Genomic DNA, 23297 nt, shown 5'->3' with positions numbered 1-23297 from the left:
TAAAAATATAAATTAAAACTTATAAAGGTGATTTGTTGATATGAAAAATCTCAACTTACTAAGAAAGCTGCTAATTTCGAAGATATATAATCAGGAAAAATATTGCATTGGAAAAGTCCGCTGTCAGGTAACTCTCCAAGGTAATGAGGAGCAATGATGTCAGCTTGAAGACTAAGATGTTTCTGATTCAGGACAAGGTCTTTTCTATCACTTGCTATCCATCTGAGAGCTGGACAATGAACAAGGATGGCAGAAGAATCAATGTCTTTGAGTTGTGGTGTTGGAAAAGATTACTAAGTACCCCGTATTTGGACTGTCAAAGGAGCAGACACATCTTAGAGTATGTGCAGTCAGAATTCTTCTTAGAGACAAGGTTGGTGAAACTTCATATTACATACTTTGGGCATGTTCTTAAGAGGGGTTATTTCTTAAGCTATTCCACATTTTCGCAATTTCTAGTTTGCCAACATTCACACTACATGCATTCCATGTTCCAATTAAAGGATGTTTGCCACTATTTTTCTTCCTTTAGACTGACTTCCAATCAACATTCAAGGCTCAGCAAGCTGAAAGTGAGGAGGACTTGAATGAAGCACTTGCTGCCAAAGATCAAAGAATACAGCCTTCAATATGGATTACATCTTAAAGTCAAGAAAACAAAGAATCTTACCATTGGCTCAATTGGTAACATTACGATAGATGAGAAAAGTTTGAAACCTTCAACAACTTCATCTTACTTGGATCCACAATTAACACCCTTGGTACCAGCAGTCAAGAATTCAGGAGACCTATTGCACTGGGAAATTCTGCAGGTAGGGACCTTTTCAAATTATTGAGGAGCAATTATCAGTTTAAAGACTAAGGTGTGTCTGATTCAGGCCATGGTCTTTCCAATCACTTGCTATGCACTTGAAAGCTGGACAATAAATAAGGTGAGACAGAAGAATTGATGGCTTTGAGCTGTGGTATTAGAGAAGAGTGCTGAGGATCCCATGGATGGCCAAAAGAACAAATGATTATGTCTTAGAAAAAGTGCAGCCAGAGTGCTCTTTGGAAGCAAAGATGATGAGGCTTCACTTCACATACTTTGGGCACATTGCTAGGAGGGGCTTGTCTTTGCAGAGGGACATGATGCTCAGAACAGTAGAGGGAGGGTCAGCGAAGGAGAGAAAGACCCTCGACCAGGTGGATTGACATGGTGACTGCCGCAATGGGCTCTAATGTGTCAGAAAGTGTGAGGATGGCACAGGATAAGGTTAAGGATAAGGATAAGAGAGCGTTCAGATCTGTTGTTCCTAGGGTTAACATGGGTCATACTTGACAATACCTAACAACAACATTCCTTGGAAAGGGACATCACGCTTGGAAAAGCAGAGGGTCAGTGAAAAAGAAGACCCTCAACCAGATGGATTAACAGTGACTGCAGCAATGGCACAGGACAGGGGCCGGGTTCAGATCTGTTGTTCCTAAAGTGAGTCACACTGGACTTGAGGGTACCTAGCAATAACAAGCAGAACTCCTAGCATAGCAGTTAAGTGCTCAGATTGCTAACCTAAAGGTCAGCAGTTCAAATCCACTGGCTATTCCAAAGAAGAAAGCCGGAGAAGTCTGTCTCAGTAACAGTCAGCTCTGGAAACCTTTTAGAGTTGCTATGAGTAGGAATTGATTCCATGGCAACAGATTTAGAACTATTATTCTCTGAACTCAGCATTCCTTCTAAGGCTGAAACAAATTGCTATGAATTCCCATTGTAAGAAAATACATCTAAGGAACCTCTGAAAAATCGTTAGCTTGCCCCACGTCAGTTGTTCTAGAAAATGACATGAGGGCAAGGAAACACTGAATGAAGTGAGAGAAATCAATCACTTGCTGGATACCGGGGAGTCACACATTCTTTCCTTCTTTCAGTCATTCATCCAACAGTCACTGAGATCACTGTGCAGCAGGCTTGGTGTCAAGATAAGTGCAAGAATAAAAGTGCAGTGTCCAGATGAGCCATTCCCATCTAATTTTCCAACTTTGTACATTTTGTTTCTTTAAAGGATGAGTTTTCTCTGGGACCTGCCCTTCTGTTCTGTTCTTTCCTGGGTTGAAAAAAATATGTTGATCTTTTTTCCCCTGAAACTGACTTATCAAGCCCAGCACATAGTGTACTAGGTGGTGTATTAGGGCAGGTATCATAGTCTTGCAGGTAGAATAGACACATTGAGAGAATAAATTATTTCTATTTTGTATTTATGCTTTGATTTGGGGCCTGGTTTTCCAAGCTCTGGAAAAAATATTATATGTCCTTGGAGAAGGAAGGGTGCACGGACAGTGTAGAAGAGAAAGACCCCAGATGAGATGGATTGATACAGTAACTGGGGCAATGGGGGTTAGTGTGTTGGAATTAGTGAGATGGCTCAGGACAGGGAAGGGTTCATAAGGTCGCTATACAGCGCAGGCAACTCAACAGCACATAACAACAATAACATACCATGATAGGTTTGGAAGCAGGAGTGGCATCCACTTCCTAAACAACATGCCTCAAGAAACTCTTATCAACTTTGATAAATGTTGATAATTGTAGAGGGCCTTCAGGCCTTTTTTTCATAGGCTCGCTGAGTCGTGCTCAACTCGAAGGCAATAATAACAATAATAAACAATAATGTTTAATGTCATAATAAAAATTATACATCCTTTCTAATTTCAGGGGTCTCACAGTTAATAACAGGTTCAGATCTAGAGTCACAACAGTCACTCAACATAAATATCACAGCTGACCAGGGAGCAGGTGTTGAGGAAAGACAAGGAACCAGGATATACTGTGATCCCATTAAGACCCATGGCTGCTGGGGAGAAAAATCATTTTGGTAGGTAGCTGAGAGGGAAATTAGAAATATAGACATATACATGTGCATATGTTAAACACACACAATACCATCTCCTTATTTGTAAACAAATAATAGAAAAATGGCTTTTTAAAGAATCTATATGTTTTTACCCTAAAAGTATTTGGTAGAGGTCTTAGTTTTGGGGTGGTTTGATTTCTTTTTCAGCATAGGAATTAGAAAAACTTCCATCTGGAAGAAAATTTATTTCAATTGGGCTTATTTATGCATTTCTTATATTACAATATGATATAGCAGATTTCCAAAAAGTACAGAAGTTCTAAGGAAACTGAACCACATTTTTAAGAGTGATTTAGTTTTGACTCTAAACAGCCCACTAGGTGCATATATGTATGTGTATAATGAATTTTTAAATCTTTATAATCTTCACATCCTGAAAACAACCTAAAACAGCCACTTACCATGGAATCAATTGAGGTTTTGCTTGCCATTTGCTTGAGCTCTGATTTGTCCCACAACTTTCTGGGTAAGAGTCATGCCCTCAAAATTTTGTTTAAACATTGCACTGAAAAATAATTTGACCTTGAAACTCCTTTTTAGATGGAATAATGGTAACTGTAGAATGCATTTCTATTTTCATTTTGAACCATGTAACAGTGGCCTAATATTGATCATGCCATTTTGACTGCTGACAAAATTATTACCAAGACAATATGAAAAAAGAGAATGTAGAACACAGAGACCCTTTGGCAAAACCATGCAGGTGGGAAGTGATTTTCAGTGGCAAGAGGACTTGATATCATCTATGGCTTGTTTTAAATGTGAGCAGCATCTGCCCTGGTGGTTTCTGATCATTCTTTTGCTTTAAAACAGAAGAGGGTTTGTTCTACCTTTACAAGCACATCCTCTTTTCATTCCTTTAGATTCCTGAACAAGTGGCTGCTAAAACAAGACTGGGGCTGTTTCCTAAGAGAAAATCAAGTGTTTATCTAGGTGTTCCTCTTTTCAATATCTGAGTTTCGCTATCCTGAAAACAAAACATGTAACTCTCAAATTTCTAATAAGCAACACAAAGCAAAACAGTTCGTTTTCCTGACAAACAATACTTTTAGTATTATAACAAAAAGTTACGACTTCTGGTCTTTCAAAATACTTACAACCATAATTAAATGAAGAGATTCTTCAGTGTGCTTCTAGGGTAAAGGAAAAGGATCGGAAAATGGGGTGTACAAAGCTGTTGCTTTCAAAGAAGGGTAATCTATAGTCTTGATGGGGCACATATATTCTCTCAAAAACAGGAATTCCCTCTGCCTCACCACCACTGTTTTAAATTAGAAAACACTTAATACTTTAAAGTTACAGCCAAAAGGACTATTCTTCGTAACCCCCCCCAACATGATTTATCCTAGAGTAAAACCAGTCCTCCTTATCTATTCAAAATCTGATCATCTTCAATCATCCACTTATGTTTTAAGTGGCATTGAAGCTAGGTATTATTATTACTACTGATGTCCGTTTAAAAAAGCAGTATCTTGATCATTAGATTTTCATAATTACACAACTGTGAACCTCTAGGCACCTTTAAACTTTTGTTTTACCTAAAACATGAATAAGAAAACTTCAGGAAAACACTTTTTTTGTCATTTCACAGAATTTAATTTAAATGTTCTGGCATAACAATGAAAGTGTCAGGCCTTCTGAAAAATGCCCTAGGAAGCATGGATTTTCCCCTCCACCGTCCTTTCTTCTCTTCCAAGATTAGGAGTTACTAGGAAATAGGTTTTTTGGAATACAAGTGTCTTTCTTGGGGAATGGCCTACATTCATTCAGAAATGTCTTAGAACAAATATGGTTTTTAAAAAAAAAAACTAATAAATAATCATAAATCAAAATACATTAAAATAAAATTACAGTACATCGTCGCTCCTAGAAGGTCCATCAGACTAGAAGATCCTATCGAAAGGTTCATAAATAAAGTCTTGACTCGAAATCGTCTCCCGCACCGTGATGAAAAGTGCGCAGAAAATCTAAGGGGCCGCGAGGTATCAGGTGGGTGGCGTCCAAACTACTTGATCTGGTGGGGGGCGGGGAGGCTTGTCTTCGATCGAGTGAAGACAATAGAACAGTGCTCGTCCCACTTCCTCGACTCCTCAAAACCTGAAAAGAAATGACAGGAAATGAAGTAGGTGGCTCGGAATCTTCCCAGATCCCGTTTTTTCTAGACCAGCCTTGTGGAACAAGTGCTCTCAAAGACGGCCAGTCCGGTCCCTGGAGTTACCCCGAGACAACCAAGTGGCTCTTGTGACACCCTGAGAACTAATGGCGTTGTGGGGGTGCGCACCCCAACCCAGCGCCCGTGTAGGCTGTCGGAGAGGCCTCCCTCCCTCCCCGCCAGTCCCTTCTTCCCCTCTCTGCCTGGCATCTCCTGGTTCCAGTTTGCTTCCCTTATTCCACCTTTCCAAAAACTTGGAATTTTAAAATTTTAGTTTCTTTTTCCCTTTCTCCATTACCAAACTCTTGGACAGACACCCCCCCTGCCCTACCAGTCCCCAAACTCCGGGGACTTGGCGCTCAGAGACCCGAACCCTGATTGCCTTAGTTGCCTGGCTCTTACCTTGTCTGGTCAGGGTGCTGCCCGCGTCAGGCAGAGTTGGAGGTGCTGCGGAGAAGCCGGTGGCCGTGCGATGACTGCGAGTGGGGTAGTGGGTGCGGATGCGGTTGTGGGTGCGGATGTGGGTGCGGGTGCGCATACGGGTGGAGCTGCTGGAGCGGCTGGGGCTGAGGCTGGGGTTGGGGCTGGAGCTGGAGCTGAGGCTGAGGTTGCGGTTGAGGCTGGGGTTGGAGCTGAGGCTGGACTTGGGCTGGAGGCTGGAGCTGCGGCGGCCGGGTCTGCTGCTGAACCAGGTGCTGCTGTTTCTGCCGCGTGGACTTGACCGCCAGGATGGCCTGACGGTTCTTGTACTGCACCATCTGCAGCGTGATCTCGGCGTTCCAGCCCTGGTCCTGCGGGCACCGAAAGTCGATCTCCTTGCCCTCTGCCATCACCACCGTGAAGTACATGTACTTCCCCTTGCGCTCCACGCAGTCCACCGTCTTCATGTTGGAAAAGTGCAATTCCTTGAGCTTGACCGGCGGCTCGAGGCCAGCGACAGCGGGGCCGCCGGGTTGGGACGGCTCGGCCGGCCCCGGTCCCTGTCCGGGCTGTGGCTGGTGTTGCAGCTGCTTGGGCGGGATGAGCAGCAGTCCCTCCTCAGTGAGGATGCAGCACTTTTTCTTCCAGAGCTGCAGCAAGCCGTCGCTGCGCTTCTCCAGCACGCCCTCCTTCACCGCCTTGCAGCCGCTGCTCTCCAGCATCCTCCTGGCATAGGGGGGACCGCCGCTTGGCTCGGCCTCTCCGCTTCCCGCCGCGCGGGCCGGGGGCAGCAGCAGCAGCCGCGCGCCGTCCTCGCCCCAGCGGCTGCCGCGGCCGCCCTCCCGGAGTGCGCAGAAGAAGCTGACGCGCAAGAGGCAGAGCGGCGACGGCGCCGGCGGAGGCGGTTCGGGGTCCGAACAGAGGGACAGCCGCGTCCTGATGCGCCACCAGGTCCCGGAGCTGCGAGTCGCAGGGCCTCTGCCGTCCTCTTGCGAGCGCTCACTGAAGGGCACTGGCCGGGCCCCCTCGCGGCGCTTTTGAATGGGCCATCTCCCCCACCCCCGAGTGACACCCAGCGGAAAAGGCGGCTCCTGGCGCCCGCAGCGCGGGGGGAAGCCCAGCTCCGAGAAGCGCTCGGCGGCCGGCGCACGCCTCATTAACTTGGGGCCTTTCCAAAGAGCTCGCGTCCACGCCCCCCGCGTCTCTCGCTCCGCCTCCCACCGCCCACTCGCTTCCGCGCTCTACTCTGGGCCGGCCTGCTGAGGACTCGAGCCCGGAAACTCCTCTTCTTCTCCCTGGGCCTCCGCCAGGAGCCTGGCGACGAATCCCGACGCCCAGAGGGCGCTGAGGGGCCATCGCCGCCGTCCCGCCTCTTTCCTGGCCCGCGGGGGCGCTCTGCACACCGGCTTCGAAAGTGAGGCCGAGGCTGCGGTGGGGGCGGCGAGGGGGGCCGCCGCGGATCCGGCCCTGGGGTTTGGCGCCGGGCTCCGAGGCCCCGCAGAGCCGGTGGCCCGGCCCGACCGTGCCGCACGGCCCTGCGGAAGGAGCCCCGGGACGCCTGCGTAGACGCCTTAGTGCACAAAGGCCGTGAGGACCCCTGTCTTACATGCACTTTTGTTCACGGTCATTAACTAGCTCTTCTGGCTCCAAAACGATTGTGAAATTAAAATAATAGCGCTGCTGCCTGTCCTGTTTGGAAATGGGTGGAGAATAGTAGGTTCACTACACATAAGCGTGCTTCAACCCCGGAGTGCAAACCCTAACGGATCTTCTCGACCCTGGACACACGATCTCCAAGCTGCCTTCTTGATCCAGCCATGCTGCCTGTAGCATCTCTAATGTTAACTCAATTTTCTCATTACAAACTGAACCTCCGGATGGTGAGGAACTCGGTTCATTAAGACACAGCTTGGCACCCTCCAAATGTCAGGTCTCAACGTTTGTGGCTCCCTTACTTTACAAACCAAAGAGGCTTATTCATCCAGTAAGTAAACAGAGAAGACCGACCAACTAAAGAAAAATAACCTAAGCGCCTCAGAGTTGCCCAAGAGGAAAGGCTGCTTGCAGCTTGTACACAAGGAGGAAGGAGGGAGAGCTTAACTCATCTAGTTTGTGTAACAGGAACAAAGAAGAAAGGAAGAGGAAGTCAGAGATGAACTTGAAGAGGTGAGAAAGAATCCTGAAAGGCCTGTGTGTCATGCAAAGCACTGAGAACTTAATCCTGAAGGTTATGGAGAACAAAGGATAACTTTTACACGCGGGGACCGCAGAGTGAGTCGCCTCTGTTGGATTTAGTCCCTGCCCCTGCCTGGGCTTTTGCTGGGGAGAGACCTCTCTAGTTCCAGGAGCGTCCTCTCCCTGAGGTGTCTTGACTCTTAATCTAAGGATCAATGCCTTAGCAAATGGGAAATTCCCCACACAATCTTTATAAGGGCAAAAACTCATACTCATTGCTGTAAGTAGATTGTTACTCACAAGGTCCCCTTCCCGGTTTTTTTAGGCAATAAATGTTAACGGAGCGGAGTTAACCTATCTTTCTCCCGTGGAGAACTTTGTGGCTTCTAACCGTCCAGACAGCATGCAGCGTTTTGGTTAGTGGAGCAATAAGGTAGGCACTGCACCACCACCAAAGTGCCTAGCACAATACTTATTATCGTTGTCAGGTGCTGTCAAGTCAACTACAATGCTTAACGACCCTAAGAACATATGTATATACTAAATTCCTTATACTAGGAACCAGGCCTATCCAGCGCCATCCTCACCAAAAGAGATGAATTGACACAGCGACTGTCACAATGAGCCCAAGCATCTCTTAGAGTTTTTCTCTTTCGCTGATCCTACACCTTGCTAGCAGGGTGGCTTTTCCTAAAGACTTACCACTTCCACTGAACGATAGTGAGATGCTGAAAATCTTCACATTGTTAATGGTGAGCAGCCTTTTCAGAAGTAAGGCAGTTATTAAAATGGTGTGGCGTTTTTAAATAAAATTACATTTAAAATGACTGCTGTTTCTCTTACCACTGGCAAACAGGACACCTAACGTTTCATTTGTTTATCCGCCTTTGTAGGACAAGTGAGCATTCCAGAGAATTTCTACATGACCAGCTGTTCATCCTTTTAACAGAATGTCATTCGTGTTCATTTGTAAAGGATACTTTAAATCTGTTCTTCTGAACAGAGTCTCTGAAGGCATGTGTAGATGGGAGAACATTTCATAGGGGGAAAAAACACAATGCTGATTGGATAAAATAGGAGATGTAATCTGGAAATCCAAAGCATTGTTTCTTAGGACAAACTCACGTATGTTTAAACTTCAGTTTATCCATATGTAATAAATGCATTATATTACATGAAATTATTTCAAGGTGTCTGAACAAGCAGTCTAATTTTCAAAATCATCTATTGGAACTAGAAACTAAAATGCAGAATTTCCAGTTGTGTCTGTTACAATTTAGTGGTTTTATGAATGACCCAGTGGTGCACTCCTTTGTGTGTCAGCCTTTCTGACAGTGTGTGACTTACTGGGGCTCTGAGTAGTACACTAAAAAACTTATTGCCATTGAGCTTGAACCAATTCAGAGTAGACTCTCTGTTGGGCTTCCAAAGCTAGAAACTGCAGAGGAGTCACTGGTGGACTTGAACTGCCAGAGAGACAAAAATGAATGGGCTACTAGTGCAACTCCCTATCCACTGTGCTACCAGAGCTACTACCTCTTAGTATAGGTCAGTGCTGCCACCTTTGCTCTTGATTTGTTATTTCAACACTCCACCAATTCACAAAATTTCACAGAAAGTACATTCACAGAAAGGAGAACTCTGGTGGCCTAGTGGCAAGAAGCTACACAGCAATCCCAGAGGCATGTGGTTCAATCCACCAGCTGCTCCAAGACAGAAGGGTGGACAATCTCTTACTGTTTTATTTTCTGCCTCTACAAACCTGTGAGAGGGTCAGCAATGGGTCAGTTCTGACTTGACGTTACACTACAACAACTCAAAACTATTTTGTGGCTGTTAGCATCAAAATCATACAAGCATACTAGGCAGCACCGGACACAAATGATCATTTTCTCTTCTTTGACACAGCTCTTCACTGGCTTCCAGGACATTCTCTCCACTTCCCTTGTGCATTCTAGCCATTATTTCAGTCTCTTCTACATACTCCTCTTCTTCTAAGGTTAGACTACACTGGTTTTCAGTCCATAGATCTCGCGTGATTCATACAATCTCATCACTTTTAACACTATTTGTATGCCCTAGACACCCAAATCCATGTTTTCAGCTTGTGTCAAATAATAAAATAAAGATTACCAAAGTCTAAAGAATAATATTAAGATGCCAGGCAAGGAAGCATACACTACTGAAGATATACATTGAGTAATTCACCAGAGAACTGTCTGAGTCAATTTTACATCTCAGAAAACTGAAAACCCACTGGAAGATGAGTTCTGAGTTGGTTCCAATGTGATGGTACATAAAAACTACTTGTATTTATGTATATCTATCTATCTATCTATCTATCTATCTATCTATCTATCTATATTTAGAATTTTTCCTTACATCATGATCTTGTTATGACTTCTAAACTTATAATTAAGATACATTTCTTAAAAAAGATCTGTCAAAATAATTCCAGGAAATTAATTTTCTTTTTAAGGATTTCTAATCCAATTTGAAGCTTCTATTATATGTTGAACTTCTACTGTACACAAGAATTGGTGTTGATGTCATATTAACAATAATTCTTGATTTCTTGAAGAGCTTACATTATAATTATTACATTATTTTTGTTAGAAGCTATTGAGTCAAGTACGACTCATAGCGACCCTATAAACAGATCTTAACCCTGTCCTATCTTGTGGCAGCCTCACAGTCACCGTGTCAGTTCACCTTAATGAGGGCCTTCCTCTGCTCCACTGACCCTCCAGCCTGCAAAGCATGATATCTCTCCCCAGAGAACAGCCTCTCCTAGTAATATGGCCAAACTATTCAAGACAAAGCTTCATCATCCTTCCTTCCAAAGAGCAATCTGGCTTCACCCACTGCAAGTCATATATTCTTTTGACAATCCATGGGAAATTCAGTAGTCTCCTGCAACACCATAGTTCAAAGGCATCAAATTTTCTTCTGTCATCCTTATTCACTGTCCAGCTCTCAAATGCATAGCAAGTGATTGGAAATATCATGGTCTGAATCAAGTACACCTTAGTCCTCAAACTGATATCATTGCTCTTCAGTAACTTGGAGAGGTCCCTGACTGTAGACTTTTGCACAGCAATAGTAGAGCCAAGTAAGATGCAGCCATTTACAGCTTCAATCTTTTCTCCAGGTATCATGATATCATCTGTTGGTCTAGTGGTGGATGCACTTTCAGTCTATGGCCAGGAAATTTGGAGAAAACTGCCTGGCAGAGCAACTGGAAGAAATCCATATTTGTTCCCATTTCCAAAAAAAGATGATCCAATAAAATGTGGAAACTATCGAACAATATCGTTAATAACACATACAAGCAAAATACTGCTGAAGTTCATTCAAAGACATATAGAACTGTACATAGACAGGGAACTGCTAGAAATTCCATCTGGGTTCAGAAGAAATCATGAAACCGGGGATATCACTGCTGATGTCATATGGATCCTGGCTGAGACCAGAGAACACCAGAAGAATGTCTGTTTGTACTTTATTGACTATGCAAAGGCATTTGACCCTGTGGATCATTGCAAATTATGGGCAGCACAGAAGAATTGGAATCCCAGAGCACTTAATTGTGCTCATGCGAAACCTGTACCTAGACCAAGAAGCTGTTGTGGGAGCAGAGCAAGGGAACACTACATGGTTTAAAATTAAGAAAGGTATGTATCAGGGTAGTATCCTTTCTCCATACCTATTCAATCTGTATGCTGAGCAAATTATTGAAGAAGCTGGACTCTATGAAGAGGAGTGTGGCATCAGGATTGGAGGAAGATTCATTAATAACCCTCAGTATGCAGTTGACACAACCTTGCTTGCTAAAAGTGAAGAGGACGTGAAATACTTGCTGCAGAAGGTCAAACACTGGAGCCTTCAATTATGGATGCGCCTCAACATCAAAAAAACAAAACAATGACATTAGAGTTGTTGTGTGCCATTGAGTCAGCCTCAAAGCATAGCTGACCCTCCAGTGGGTTTTCAGAGGTAGCAAATCACATGGGAGGGAATTGCCCATCTTTCTCCTGTGGAGCAGGTGGTGGATTTGAACTGCTCACATTTGGTTTGGCAGTGCAATTCCTTTCCAATAAGTTACCAGAGCTGCCCAATAGTTGTCATATAACATGTTGTATTTGTGTATGTATAAATAATATATGAACACACATGTCGTTATGTGCCATCAAGCGAGAACCAACTCATAGCTGATACTCCAGTGGGTTTTAGGAGGTTTTAAACTATAAGAAAGGATATTGCCCATCTTTTCCTGAAGAGTAGTTGGTACCTTCAAACTGTGTGCCTTTGGGCTTGGCAGCACAGCTCCTTAACACTCGGCCACTAGAGTTCCGTGTGTGTGTGTGTGTGTGCCCGTGCACGTGCACTAGTATACATGCTAAACTCTGAATCTTAAATTACATTCCATAGATATAATCTAATGTAAATTCCACCAAAGTTTTTTCTCTGAGGAACTAAGCTGCTGAATCAAACGATCATCCTTTATTTGTTCCAAGTAATCGCTTCCCTTGTGATTCACTGCCTCTGAAAACCTGCTAGCTGTGAGCTATGGGATGGTTTCAACTCAAAGGCACTCAACAACAACCAAAGTAATCAAAAGTAGAAACATAGTAATGGAAATGAATTTGTAAACAGCATCTCTCAATGGGCAGATAAATAGCCAAGTATTTGCTTAAGAGCCAATTAAAGTGCTGTTATTGTTGTTTACTGGGAACTAGACCATAACTGACCTTCCAACAGGTTTCAGAGGCAGTGATTGCACAGATTACCCATCCTTCTCCCAAAGAGCAGTGGTCTTGAACCGTGAGGCCAATATATCAAAAGGACTCATTTTGACATGGATCACTCCAAGATACGAATATAACAAACATTAATATCTGTCAGGAAATAGTTGAAAGCCAAATAATCTAGAAAAGGAGAAATCAGTCCCACCCTATCTGTATTAAGCATGGTAATCAAAGAGACCTGTTCAGAGTGCAATTTAGACTCTGTAGCCTGTTATGCATCAGAGAGTTGGACAATGACCAAGGAGGATAGAAGGAGAATTGATGCCTTTGAGCTGTGGTGCTGGAGAAGAGTATTGAGAATACCATGGACTGCTAGGAAAACAAATAGATTTGTCCTGGAGAGGGTTAAACCGGGTGGTGGCTCCTTGGAGGCAAGGATTCTGAGGCTCCGTCCAACTTACTTTGGACATGTAGTGGGGAGAGACCGGTCCTTAAAGAGGGACATCATGCTTGGGAGGGTGGAGGGACGGCGCAGGAGAGGAAGGCCCTCTATGAGGTGGATTGATTCAGTGACTGGGATAATTGGGATGGGAGTGTCAGAGACAGTGCGATTGGCACGGGACAGAGTGGAGTTTAGGGCTGTTGTACATAGGGTTGCTATGAGCCGCAGGCGACTCGACGGCACATAACAACAACAGTCATTTTCTAAGTATTTTAAATATTTAAAATACTGTATGATTCTAAAATGGTCTGATCTCAAATGGTTAAATATGTAATTGTTCATTACAAAACTGACAATTTTAAAGGAAGGTGCTAAAATCTGTCATTCTTTTGACTGTACTAGTTGATCAAATAACGCCACCTAGTGATAATTTTGTAGAAAACATCTTAGAAGTAAATTCAAATGGTAGTTGGTGCTCTTGGGAGGAGGTCTGATGGCACAGTCCATAGGGAATCGCACTGCTAATCCTACAGACACATATCTCTGGTGGTTCGAGACAGACAGACAATCACGTCCCATGGATTTTACTACCTTTCCAAGGTTTCCAACCAAATGGAGGATCAGCTCTGCCTTACCTGTGTGATGAGTATGATGCTGCAAGAGTGCAATGTGTGGATCATGAAACCAATTTAATGGATGATGTGTACATAATAAATTCAAATTCGTATGGTCTTGCTGCTATGTGTTGTCCAGGTGACTGTGACTCATGGGGACACTCTGGACGGACCTGAGCCCTGACCCATCCTGTGCTGTCCTCATCATCTTTGACTTGAGCCCATCATTCTCCCAACCTGAGCAGTCTACCTCCAGTGGTGGGTCTTACAGTGCTCTAAGGGGGTTCACAGGGTTTTAAACTATATCAAAACCATATTTAATGGATAATGCCTATCTCATTAAATTCATATCATATACATATGTTTTGAGTCCTAGGAATTTCCCCCCCTGCTGTAGATTATGCCCTAAGGTCTAAAGGCTCCTGGGTGTGAAAATGTTATCACTGTCAGCCAAGACCTCAGATACTTGGTTATTCCCAATGCAAAAGCCTAGAAAGGCACAATGGCAAGCAGCAGTCGGGAACACCCTGATGGCGTAATCCAAACTGTTCCTCTCCAGTTGTGCAAGTCTACTAGCTAGCTGCTCCTGGACAGTCTCCTCTGGCTAAAATTTACAGCTTCAGTAACTCAATGGTCACTAGGAGTTAGAATCGACTAGCCAGCAGTGGTGGTGGTAGAATGCCATCAAATTGGCTGACTTCCTATTCTGTGACATCCTCATCATCTGACACATTTGAGTCCATTACTGGAATTACTGTGTCAATCCATCTTGTGAATCTTCCTTTCACTGGCCCTCCATGTCCTTTTCCAAGGAATAACTTCACCTAGCAACATGCCCAAAGTATGTAAAATGAAGCTTTACCATCCTCGCCTCCAAGCAACACTCTGGCTGTACTTTCTCCAAGATACATTTATTCTTTTGGCAATCCATGGGAAATTCAGTAGTTCAACACTACAACTTAAACGCATCAACCCTTTTTCTGTCATCATTATTCACTGTCCAGCTCTCAAATGCACAGCATGTGATTGAAAAGACCATGGCCAGAGTCAGATACACTTAGTCATCAAATTGACATCATTGCTCTTTAGTAACCTGGAGTGGTCCCTAACAAGAGGACTTGCCCAAAATGAATAGGTCTTGTGATATAACTGCTGGTATCAAAGATGTTGATTATAGCTCTAAAATGAAACTGTCAATGTTTTCTATGTCTCATGATGCTGCTTATCAGACCAGTTTTTATTGTCTTCTTGATGTTTGGGATGCAATTCATATTGAACGGTGTAGTATGATGTTTGCATCAAGCTTTTTTGGACTTATGTGGTTGCTATGAGACCATATGTGAGAACCAAGTCATCAAATGATGTACTGCATTGGACAAATCTGCTGCAAAGGCTCTCTTTAAAGTGTTAAAGACACAGCATTTTGAGAAATAAGGTGCATGTGCTTAAAGCAATGGTCTTTTCAATCACCTAATAATGCACCTGCAAGCCTGGGTGAGAGAAACAAGAACTCAAACCAAGCAACTGGCAGAATAAAGGATGGAGAAAAATTGACAGAATTTGGCATTTAAGGAGGAAGGTAATTATGAGTTATATGACTGAAAATATAATGTATACAAATCAGGCAGGCAGTTTGAATAGACATTTTATTGTACAGGTTCAAAAAGAAACTGGAACCAGGAATCTAGAATGTGAAATGCACTGCTAATGAGCTGGAACCTGCTCATATCTGATCCTCCAGTGAGTCTTGGGGAGGCTGTATATTGCATGGGAGAAGATTGCTCATTTTTCTCCCAGAGAGAGCTTTGGGTTGGCAACACAAGTCCCCACAGACTAAAGTAATATCAGCTTTGAAGGGGTAAATGAATTATGGGAGTGCATGAAACAGACCAAGAGTTTGGTTAATTTTGTCTTAAACTCAGAACACAGTAGATAAAGAGGAAACTAACCTGAGAGAGCCTGAGAAAGCCAATACTGTATTCACAACACTGCGTACACACGAGTATTCTAGGCCTTCAGGGGTAGTGGTGTTATCAAGCATTCCTCAGAAACCAATGACAGGTTAATGAAGTTGCTCTAACAGTCCATGTGTTTAAGCAGAAATGCTTTACAACTGCTGTCCTTCAAATCAGCCCATGAACACCCAATAGTGGCATAGTAGTTTAGCAGAAATTTTAACTGTTAACCACTTCTCTGGTGGTTGGTTCTGCTGGGGACCCCAGTGGGAGAAAGATGGGCAATATCCTCTCCTGCAACTTAGGACCTTGGAAACTCTCTGGAGGATCTGCTAAACGGACACCTGTTGTTTACAACTGAAATATCTAATAGTCATGTGGGCAAAGTGCTCAACTTACGGGCTGAGAATCCCACTTTCAAAGTTCTATATCCAACAACAACACAACATCTCCATGGGGGAGGGGGAAAGGTAACTACAGATCATAGCGACCCTATGTACAATAGCTCTGAGCCTACCTTATCCTGAACCATTCTCACCACCTGACACACCAACCTCCGTTACCCCATTTAATAGGTCAACCCAACTCATCTGAGGTCCTCCTCTCCTGTGCTGTCCCTATGCCCTTTCAATCATGATGCCCCTTCCCCAGACACTAGTCCCTCCTGGCCACATGCCCAAAGTGTGTGAGATGGAGCTTCAAAATTCTGGCCTCCAAGGAGAAACTTGGTTTCACTCTCTCCCAGACAGATGTTTGTTTTCTTTGGTGGTCCATCATATGTTAAATACTCTTCTAGAACAAGTTGTGCAAAAAGTTATTTTCAAAAGTGCAAGGTTGTAGGGGAAAGATAGGTTGTAAGTTTGCTTAGCAGTAGGCAACAAAGTTACAGTAGGAACTGTAACTAAAGGATAATCTATTATCATTGCCATCCAGTCCCTCCAGCGAGACTGCTGCAGCCACTGATGCATTCAAACTGTCAAGGCCGCGTGACCCTTAGTTAGCATAGTTCCCCTCTAGGGACTACACACTACAGTTTCCTAAAGGAGCATCAAGAATAGGTCATTATGTGGGGGAACCAGATCCAGAAAAGTGGAAAGACATCTTTTACATCTGGAAAGTGGAGGAAATCTTCCTATCAAATTTCTACATTACCACTAAATAAGCAAGTCTCATGTTAGAGGAAAACAATGCAGCACTATATCTAATTCCTAGCCAGATATCTAAGGAAATCATTTAGTTGAATGACAATTACTATTTCCAATAGATTAGAAACTGGAAATCATCTTTGTTCTGATTGAGCTTCTACATTTTTACTAATCTCTTTTCTGTATGTTTGGCTGAGAAAGTTACCGGAAAAACGGAAGTTGACTTACTCCTAGTTCTTTTTGGCTGTGTTCCTAAATTACCCTTTTGGGGCATGTTTGTGAAAAACCACTTTGTGTTTTAGGATTGTCATGTATCATGGAATCAGTTGCAACTCACAACACTAGGCAGTTATCTCTGAATTCTGCCCTATTCCAAGCTGGTCTCATCATCTGACACACCTACCTCCATTACCCCAGTTACTGGGTCAATCCATCTCACCCAGGGTCTTCCTTTGCTGCGCTGACCCCTACCCTACCAAGTACAATGTTCTTTTCCAAAGACTGGTCTCTCCTGACAAATTCCCAAAGTACATGAGACAAGAGCTTCAAAATCCTTGCCGTCAAGGAGCAAGGTTCCACCTTCTACAGGATAGACCTGTGCTCTCAGTAAGGCTCCACCTTGTCCAGGATAAACCTGTTCTCTCGGCAGTCCGTGGTATGTTCAATACTCTTCTCCAGCACAACAGAAAGGCATCAACTCGTCATCCTAGTGATTGTCCACGTAGAACACACTTAATACTAACAGAAGAGACTGATACCTTTGTCATGAATTGATAATCACAGAAAACAGTTGCAGACATTAGTGACTGAAATGTGGAATATGAGAAGTATGAATGTAGGAAAAGAGGACATTGTTAAGGAAATGTTGTTATGTGCCATCAAGTCGCAGGCAACTCATAGCGACCCTATGAAGGACTCCTCAATGCTTGGGTGTCCTTCATCCTCTCTCCAGGTTCATAGGGTTTTCAGAGGCAAGCTATTACAGAAGTGGATGCCACTGCTCCTTCCAAGCTTGTTTTAATCCGGGAGCTCCACCTCACTCTCTGTCCACATTGGGTGACCAACCATTGGAAATCTCGAATTTAACAACCACATGATCTGTGTTTAGGATAACCTTGATCAAGTAAATTCTATATCCAGAGTTTTCTGACCTACAACAGATGGTGCTATCATCTTTCCAATTATCTAGGTTATGTTCCAGGTAAGACGGTCTCCTCTAGTACACCCCCACACCTCCTCTGGGCACCATAAGCTCTATTCATGGGTGCTTCTTAAAGTAGGATCAGTCTCTCCAGACCACCCAGTGCTGCCTAGAATCCAGATATGGAGAAAATTCCCATGGACACTTCGGAAAACTCAAGATCTCGATGAAAGAAAGCAGGATGAAAACTCAAGAGGTTCTTTATAAATTCCAGGAATATACATCGATTCCTACATTCTTTTAATGAGTTTTATATGCCACTTTGTATTTCCCAACACAATTTTATCCTTAACTTTTATCCTTAAACTGTTCAAGGCATGATTTGCCTTCCTAATACATATTTTTTTTTTAAATGAACAAAAATAGTTCTGCCATCATGTCAATGTTCATTTATGGAGACCTCATAAATGTTCCCAAGTATAACCATGGACCAGTTTTCAATGGCTGCCTTTTGGACAGGTAGACAGGCAAACATTTCTTCCAAGATACCAAGTAAAACTAAACTTTAAATCTTTCAAGACTTAGAATACTATCAAGTAAAAAGCACTCCTCACCCACTCCACTTGAAGATACCATGTTCCCCTACCAACTTCTCATTCAACAATGAATATTTGTCATCTTATTTAGTCATAAGGATTACATGTACAGTGCTATGCATTACCTTATCTGCCTTTTCTCACCCTCCACCTTTCCAAACATGTCTTTTCCCAGAGTTTTGCCTCTCACAATATGCCCAAAATATGTGAGACAGTCATCTTTGCCTGTTAGGGAGCACTGTGGCTGTATGTCTTCGGTGACAGACTGGTTTCTTTTGGCAGCCCGTGGCATAGTCAGCACTTTTCATCAATACAATTCAACTTCCTTTGATTGCTACTCTCCAAAATGTAGGATTGTGCATCTACTTCAGCCTTTTCACCACCCATCACATTTCTAATTGGTCCAGCTGTGACGCACTGTATGTACTTTAGCTGGTTCAAACAAGTCTACCACCAGGGGGGAGCTTTGGTATCCTAGTAGTGGAAAGCTGCATGGTTAATTCAAAAGCTGTTGAATCCACCAGAGGATCCATGGCAGAAAGACATGCACTCTTCACCCAAGCAATTTCCAGCCATGTAAATCCCAATGGAGGGTCAGCTATGAGTTAGATGGCAGTAAGTAAACAGAAGAATCTGGGTTTGAATCCTAGCAGTGTCTAAAAGTTCATGCTATAGTTACCATTAAAGTTTCCCTTACCAAAACTCCAGTCATCTCAAAATGAATCATTTATGCATACATTTGAGAACCTTTTCTAGAAAACAATTCAAATTACTTAAATACCAACAATGATAGAATATTAAGTAACTTTAAGGTTTGCAAAAAGTAGAAAACATATAGAGCAGGAACAGAAGACCCTGGATGAGATGGACTGGCACAGTAACTGGGGTAATGGAGGTGGGTGTTTAGAGCTACTGTGCACAGGGCACTGTGAGTTGCAGGTGACTTGAAAGCATGTAATATCAAACCTAGGACAAACAAATCTTAAAAGTGCAACCAAGGTGCTCCTTAGAGGCAAAGATGGTGAAACATCTCACATACTTTGGGCATGTTGTTAGGAGGGTTGTCCTTGGAGAAAGCATGCTTGGAAAGCTTGAGGATCAACAAAAGAAGTAAAAAATATGACTAACAATGGCCTCAAGTATGTCAGAGATGCAAGGACAGCACAAGGCAGTGCAAAGTTCAGATTCGTTGTTCACAGGATCACTGAATCACAGTTGATTCAACAGCACATAACATGGTATTATTCTTGTCTCATACTCGGGGAATGTTGAGGAGGGGCCAGTATGGAAAGACATAATAGTGAAGGCAGAGGGCTCCCTTCCCAACAAAGTGGACAAAAGGATTAAAAAAAAAGTGTGAACAAGACAGATGGTAAAGGACAGGGCAAGAGGCTAATTCCTTTCATATGCTCACCATTGAGTCATTACTGCACCAACACTATCTCACTCATCTAAAAATAATGAAAAAAGAAAACCACAAACCTTAGCCGCAAAAATTCCAATTTGCAGAAGTGTGTGAGGAGGCTGAGGTGTTGGTCTGGCCCCAGACCTGGCGACTTGTACATCCTGAGACTACTCTGAAGTGTTTCCATCCAATTTAGTGGTATTTTAATATCATAGATCTCATTTAATGGATGAGATGGCTACCACACAGATTTCAAAAGATGAGCTTGATGAACTCAAAGAGGCCTTTGCAAAAGTTGATCTCAACAGCAATGGTTTCGTTGGCGACTATGAACTTCATGAGTTTTTCAAGAAAACCAACATGCCATTACCAGGATATAGTCAGATAAATTATTCAAAAACTCATGCTGGATGGTGACAGAAATAAAGATGGGAAGATAAGTTTTGACTAGTTTTATATTTTCCAAGAGGAGAAAAGCAGTGTCCGTAAAGCCATCAACAGGAAAAGAAGGAATCTGTGTTGTTGGGGGAACTTCAGTTATCCAGTGAAGTAACACAGCATTCTTATTCAGAGGAAGAAAAATATGCTTTTGTTAACTGGATAAACAAGGCTTTGTAAAACGACCCTGATGGCAAAGTTATACCAATGAACCCAAATACCGATGACCTGGTCAAAGCTGTTGGTGATGGAATTGTACTTTGTAAAATGATCAACCTTTCCATTCCTGATACAACTGATGAGAGAGCAATTAACAAAAAGAAACTGACTCCCTTTATCATCCGGGAGAACTTGAACTTGGCACTGAACTCGGCCTCTGCCATTAGGTGTCACATAGTGAACATTGGTGCAGAGGATTTGCAGGCTGGGAAGCCTCATCTGGTTCTGGGACTACTTTGGCAGATCATTAAGATTGGTTTGTTTGCTGACATTGAATTAAATCAGGAATGCAGCCTTGGCTGCTTTACTTCGAGATGGGGAGACACTGGAGGAACTTATGAAATTGTCATAAGAGCTTCGGCTTAGATGGGCGAACTTTCACTTGGAAAACTCAGGGTGGCAAAAGATCAAGAACTTTTGTGCTGACTCGATTCCAAACCCTATTTCCAGCTTCTCAATTATATTGCACCAAAAGGACAAATGGAAGGTGAACCACTAGATATTCAGTACGTCAGGTTTCAAAGGAACATGAGTTGAAGAGAGCTGAAAGTATGCTTCAACAACAAATTAGGTTGCAGGTTTTGTTACCCCTGCTGATGCTGTCCATGGAAACCCCAAGCTGAATTTAGCCTTTGTGGCTAACCTGTTTAATATCCGACACTAACTAAACCCGGGAACCAGGATATTGACTGGACTCTTCTAGGAGAAACTCATGAAGAAACCTGTAACTGGATAAACTGGCTTGGCATCAATCCCCATGTGAACCATCTCTATGATGACCTGCAAGATGCTCTGGTAATCTTAGTTACACGAATTAAAGTTTCTGTTGACTGGAGTAAAGTTAATAAGCCTCCATACCAAAACCTTTGGAGCCAACATGAAACAGCTTGAAAACTGCAACAATGGAGTTATGGAAGCATCCTTGATTGGAATTGGAGGGCAAGACTTGAATGATGGAAACCAAGCCCTTTCACCCTTTCCTGGAGGACCTGGAAGAGGGTCAGAAAGCTAATATCATTTGTAAACTGGGTGAACTGAACATTGAAAGAAGTTGGAAAATCAACTTACATTCAGAGTTTTAAGGACAAGACAGTCTGCTCCAGTTCGGCTGTTGTGGATTTAATGGATGCCATCCAGCCAGGCTGCATTAACTAGGACCTTGTGAAGAGTGGCAGTCTAACAGATGACAAGCTTAACAATGCCATGTAAGCTATTTCAATGGCTAGAAGGATTGGAGCCAGAGTGTATGTCCTCCCTGAAGATCTTGTAGAAGCAAAGCCCAAGGTCATGAACGTGTTTGCATGCTTGATTGGCTGGAGTGTAATCTCACCAGTTTGAAGAAAAACTACATTGCTTTTAGGTGCTTAACAGGCCAAATATTTCCAAGTCAAAGTGCTCATGCCTTAAGGATGTTGGTCATTTAAAAGGACCATTGCATTTGGATTAATGAGAGTAGAGGCCTCGGGGGAAAGAGTGGTAATAAAACCAAGTGTTCTTTCCCAGTCAGCAGTGGATGTGTCAGGCATACCTGCAATGTGTTCACAGCCAAACCATTTTACTCTCTTGTCCTGGATTGCGGCCTTTGACATCTCCTGTTGCTGTATCTATCTTTCCCTCCTTAGATTGTCCACCTCATGGGACTTGCTCAGATGATTGGATATGAATATTAGGCAGTCATTTTCTTTTTCCATCCAGTGTGCTAGTTTTTATTGGAGAACTCTGTTCAGAGGTTATATGGAAATTAGTATCCTTTGCTTTTGAAGTATTAGAAATACACAGAAGTAACTGGCTGTGTGGAATGTAATAGAAGCTTTTCATATTCTTTTCTTAAAATCCATCCGTATCTTTTTTACAGTATTCTTTATTACATTAAACAAGACTGATTTTGCTACTTTAAAAAGAAACACACAAATTATCATCCATCATCAGACTCTCTTTAAATTTACAATGCTGTTGAATTTGACACTTGTGAAGAAAGTGCTCAGCAGTCAGGAGGTCAACTATGCTACATGTACAATACTTTTTAAATTTGACACTTAAAACAAGGAGATGTGGTCACTAAAACATAAAAAAAATACATATATAAAACAATGGTCTCTCGCTGTGTCAAGCTCTTTGTTATAGCTTCCAAGATCATACTGTTACTCTAATTCTGAAAAGTGATGTAATCGGGTAGCAAAGTGTTAGTTCAAATAAAGGCATTTACCTAATGGGGGGAAAAAAACAAACCACAACCAACCAAAACCTGTGGCCAGATTTTCAAGGAAGAGGCGTCTGTCAAGAGTAGTGTGAGATGATTGTCCAGGAGAGATGACAAACTTACTTCTACCTTTTGAGCTCTTAGAATCCAGATTTCTGGTTGTGAAACCACCACATACATTGGCCCAGCTGATGTCCAATTCAGCATTAACCTGATGATGTTTTCAGATGTGCCCAGATCCTAACCTTCAACCAGTCCCTGCTAATGACCATTACTTGTATCAACAAAGCCCAGAGCTCAACATCTTTGTAATGTTTCAGGACAATGAGTTTTGTGTGTGCTTTGTTATGATGGAGAAAAATACTGATATCCAGTCTTACAGCCTCATTTCAGAAGTTATGGATTAATATTACTTATGTCATTAAATTTTTCTCAGGATTTACAATTATGGCTATAGGAAACCTTATTATAAGAGTCAATTGCTTAACATGCTACACAAGTCTACCTAAGATTAACTGGTATATATCAAGGGGCTCAGGTAATCTAAAAAGCCGAATTTCAAGTCTAAAATATAAATCACATCTGATTTTACACTACCCTCACTATCTAAAACTTTAGGAAAATGTTAGGGGGGAAAATGGATGAAACAACTTAGGTTGATTTGAGTGAACTATCTAACCACACCTGACTTTAGTTCTATCCTAGATCTTTTCTGGACTCAAAGGTTAAAGAAAACAAAATGGCATATCAAAAAAA

General features: G+C 42.7%; 1 protein-coding gene and 1 pseudogene across 1 annotated transcript; one reads left to right on the top strand and one right to left on the bottom strand.

The window, feature by feature from the left end:
* Positions 1-5471: 5471 nt before the first annotated feature.
* PHLDA1 (pleckstrin homology-like domain, family A, member 1) lies at positions 5472-6620 on the bottom strand. The gene has a single exon (XM_006882560.1). It carries the CDS (start codon positions 6618-6620, stop codon positions 5472-5474), a length of 1149 nt encoding a protein of 382 aa, XP_006882622.1.
* A 13289-nt stretch (positions 6621-19909) lies between these two features.
* On the top strand, positions 19910-21679 carry LOC102872106 (annotated as a pseudogene).
* The last annotated feature ends 1618 nt before the right edge of the window (positions 21680-23297 follow it).

This window comes from Elephantulus edwardii, unplaced genomic scaffold (genome assembly GCF_000299155.1).
Source record: "Elephantulus edwardii isolate Elephantulus edwardi_28Jun2011 unplaced genomic scaffold, EleEdw1.0 scaffold00021, whole genome shotgun sequence".
Taxonomy (NCBI): domain Eukaryota; kingdom Metazoa; phylum Chordata; class Mammalia; order Macroscelidea; family Macroscelididae; genus Elephantulus; species Elephantulus edwardii.
Note: the sequence above shows the minus strand (reverse complement) of the source record. Positions and strands in the feature narration are given on the sequence as shown.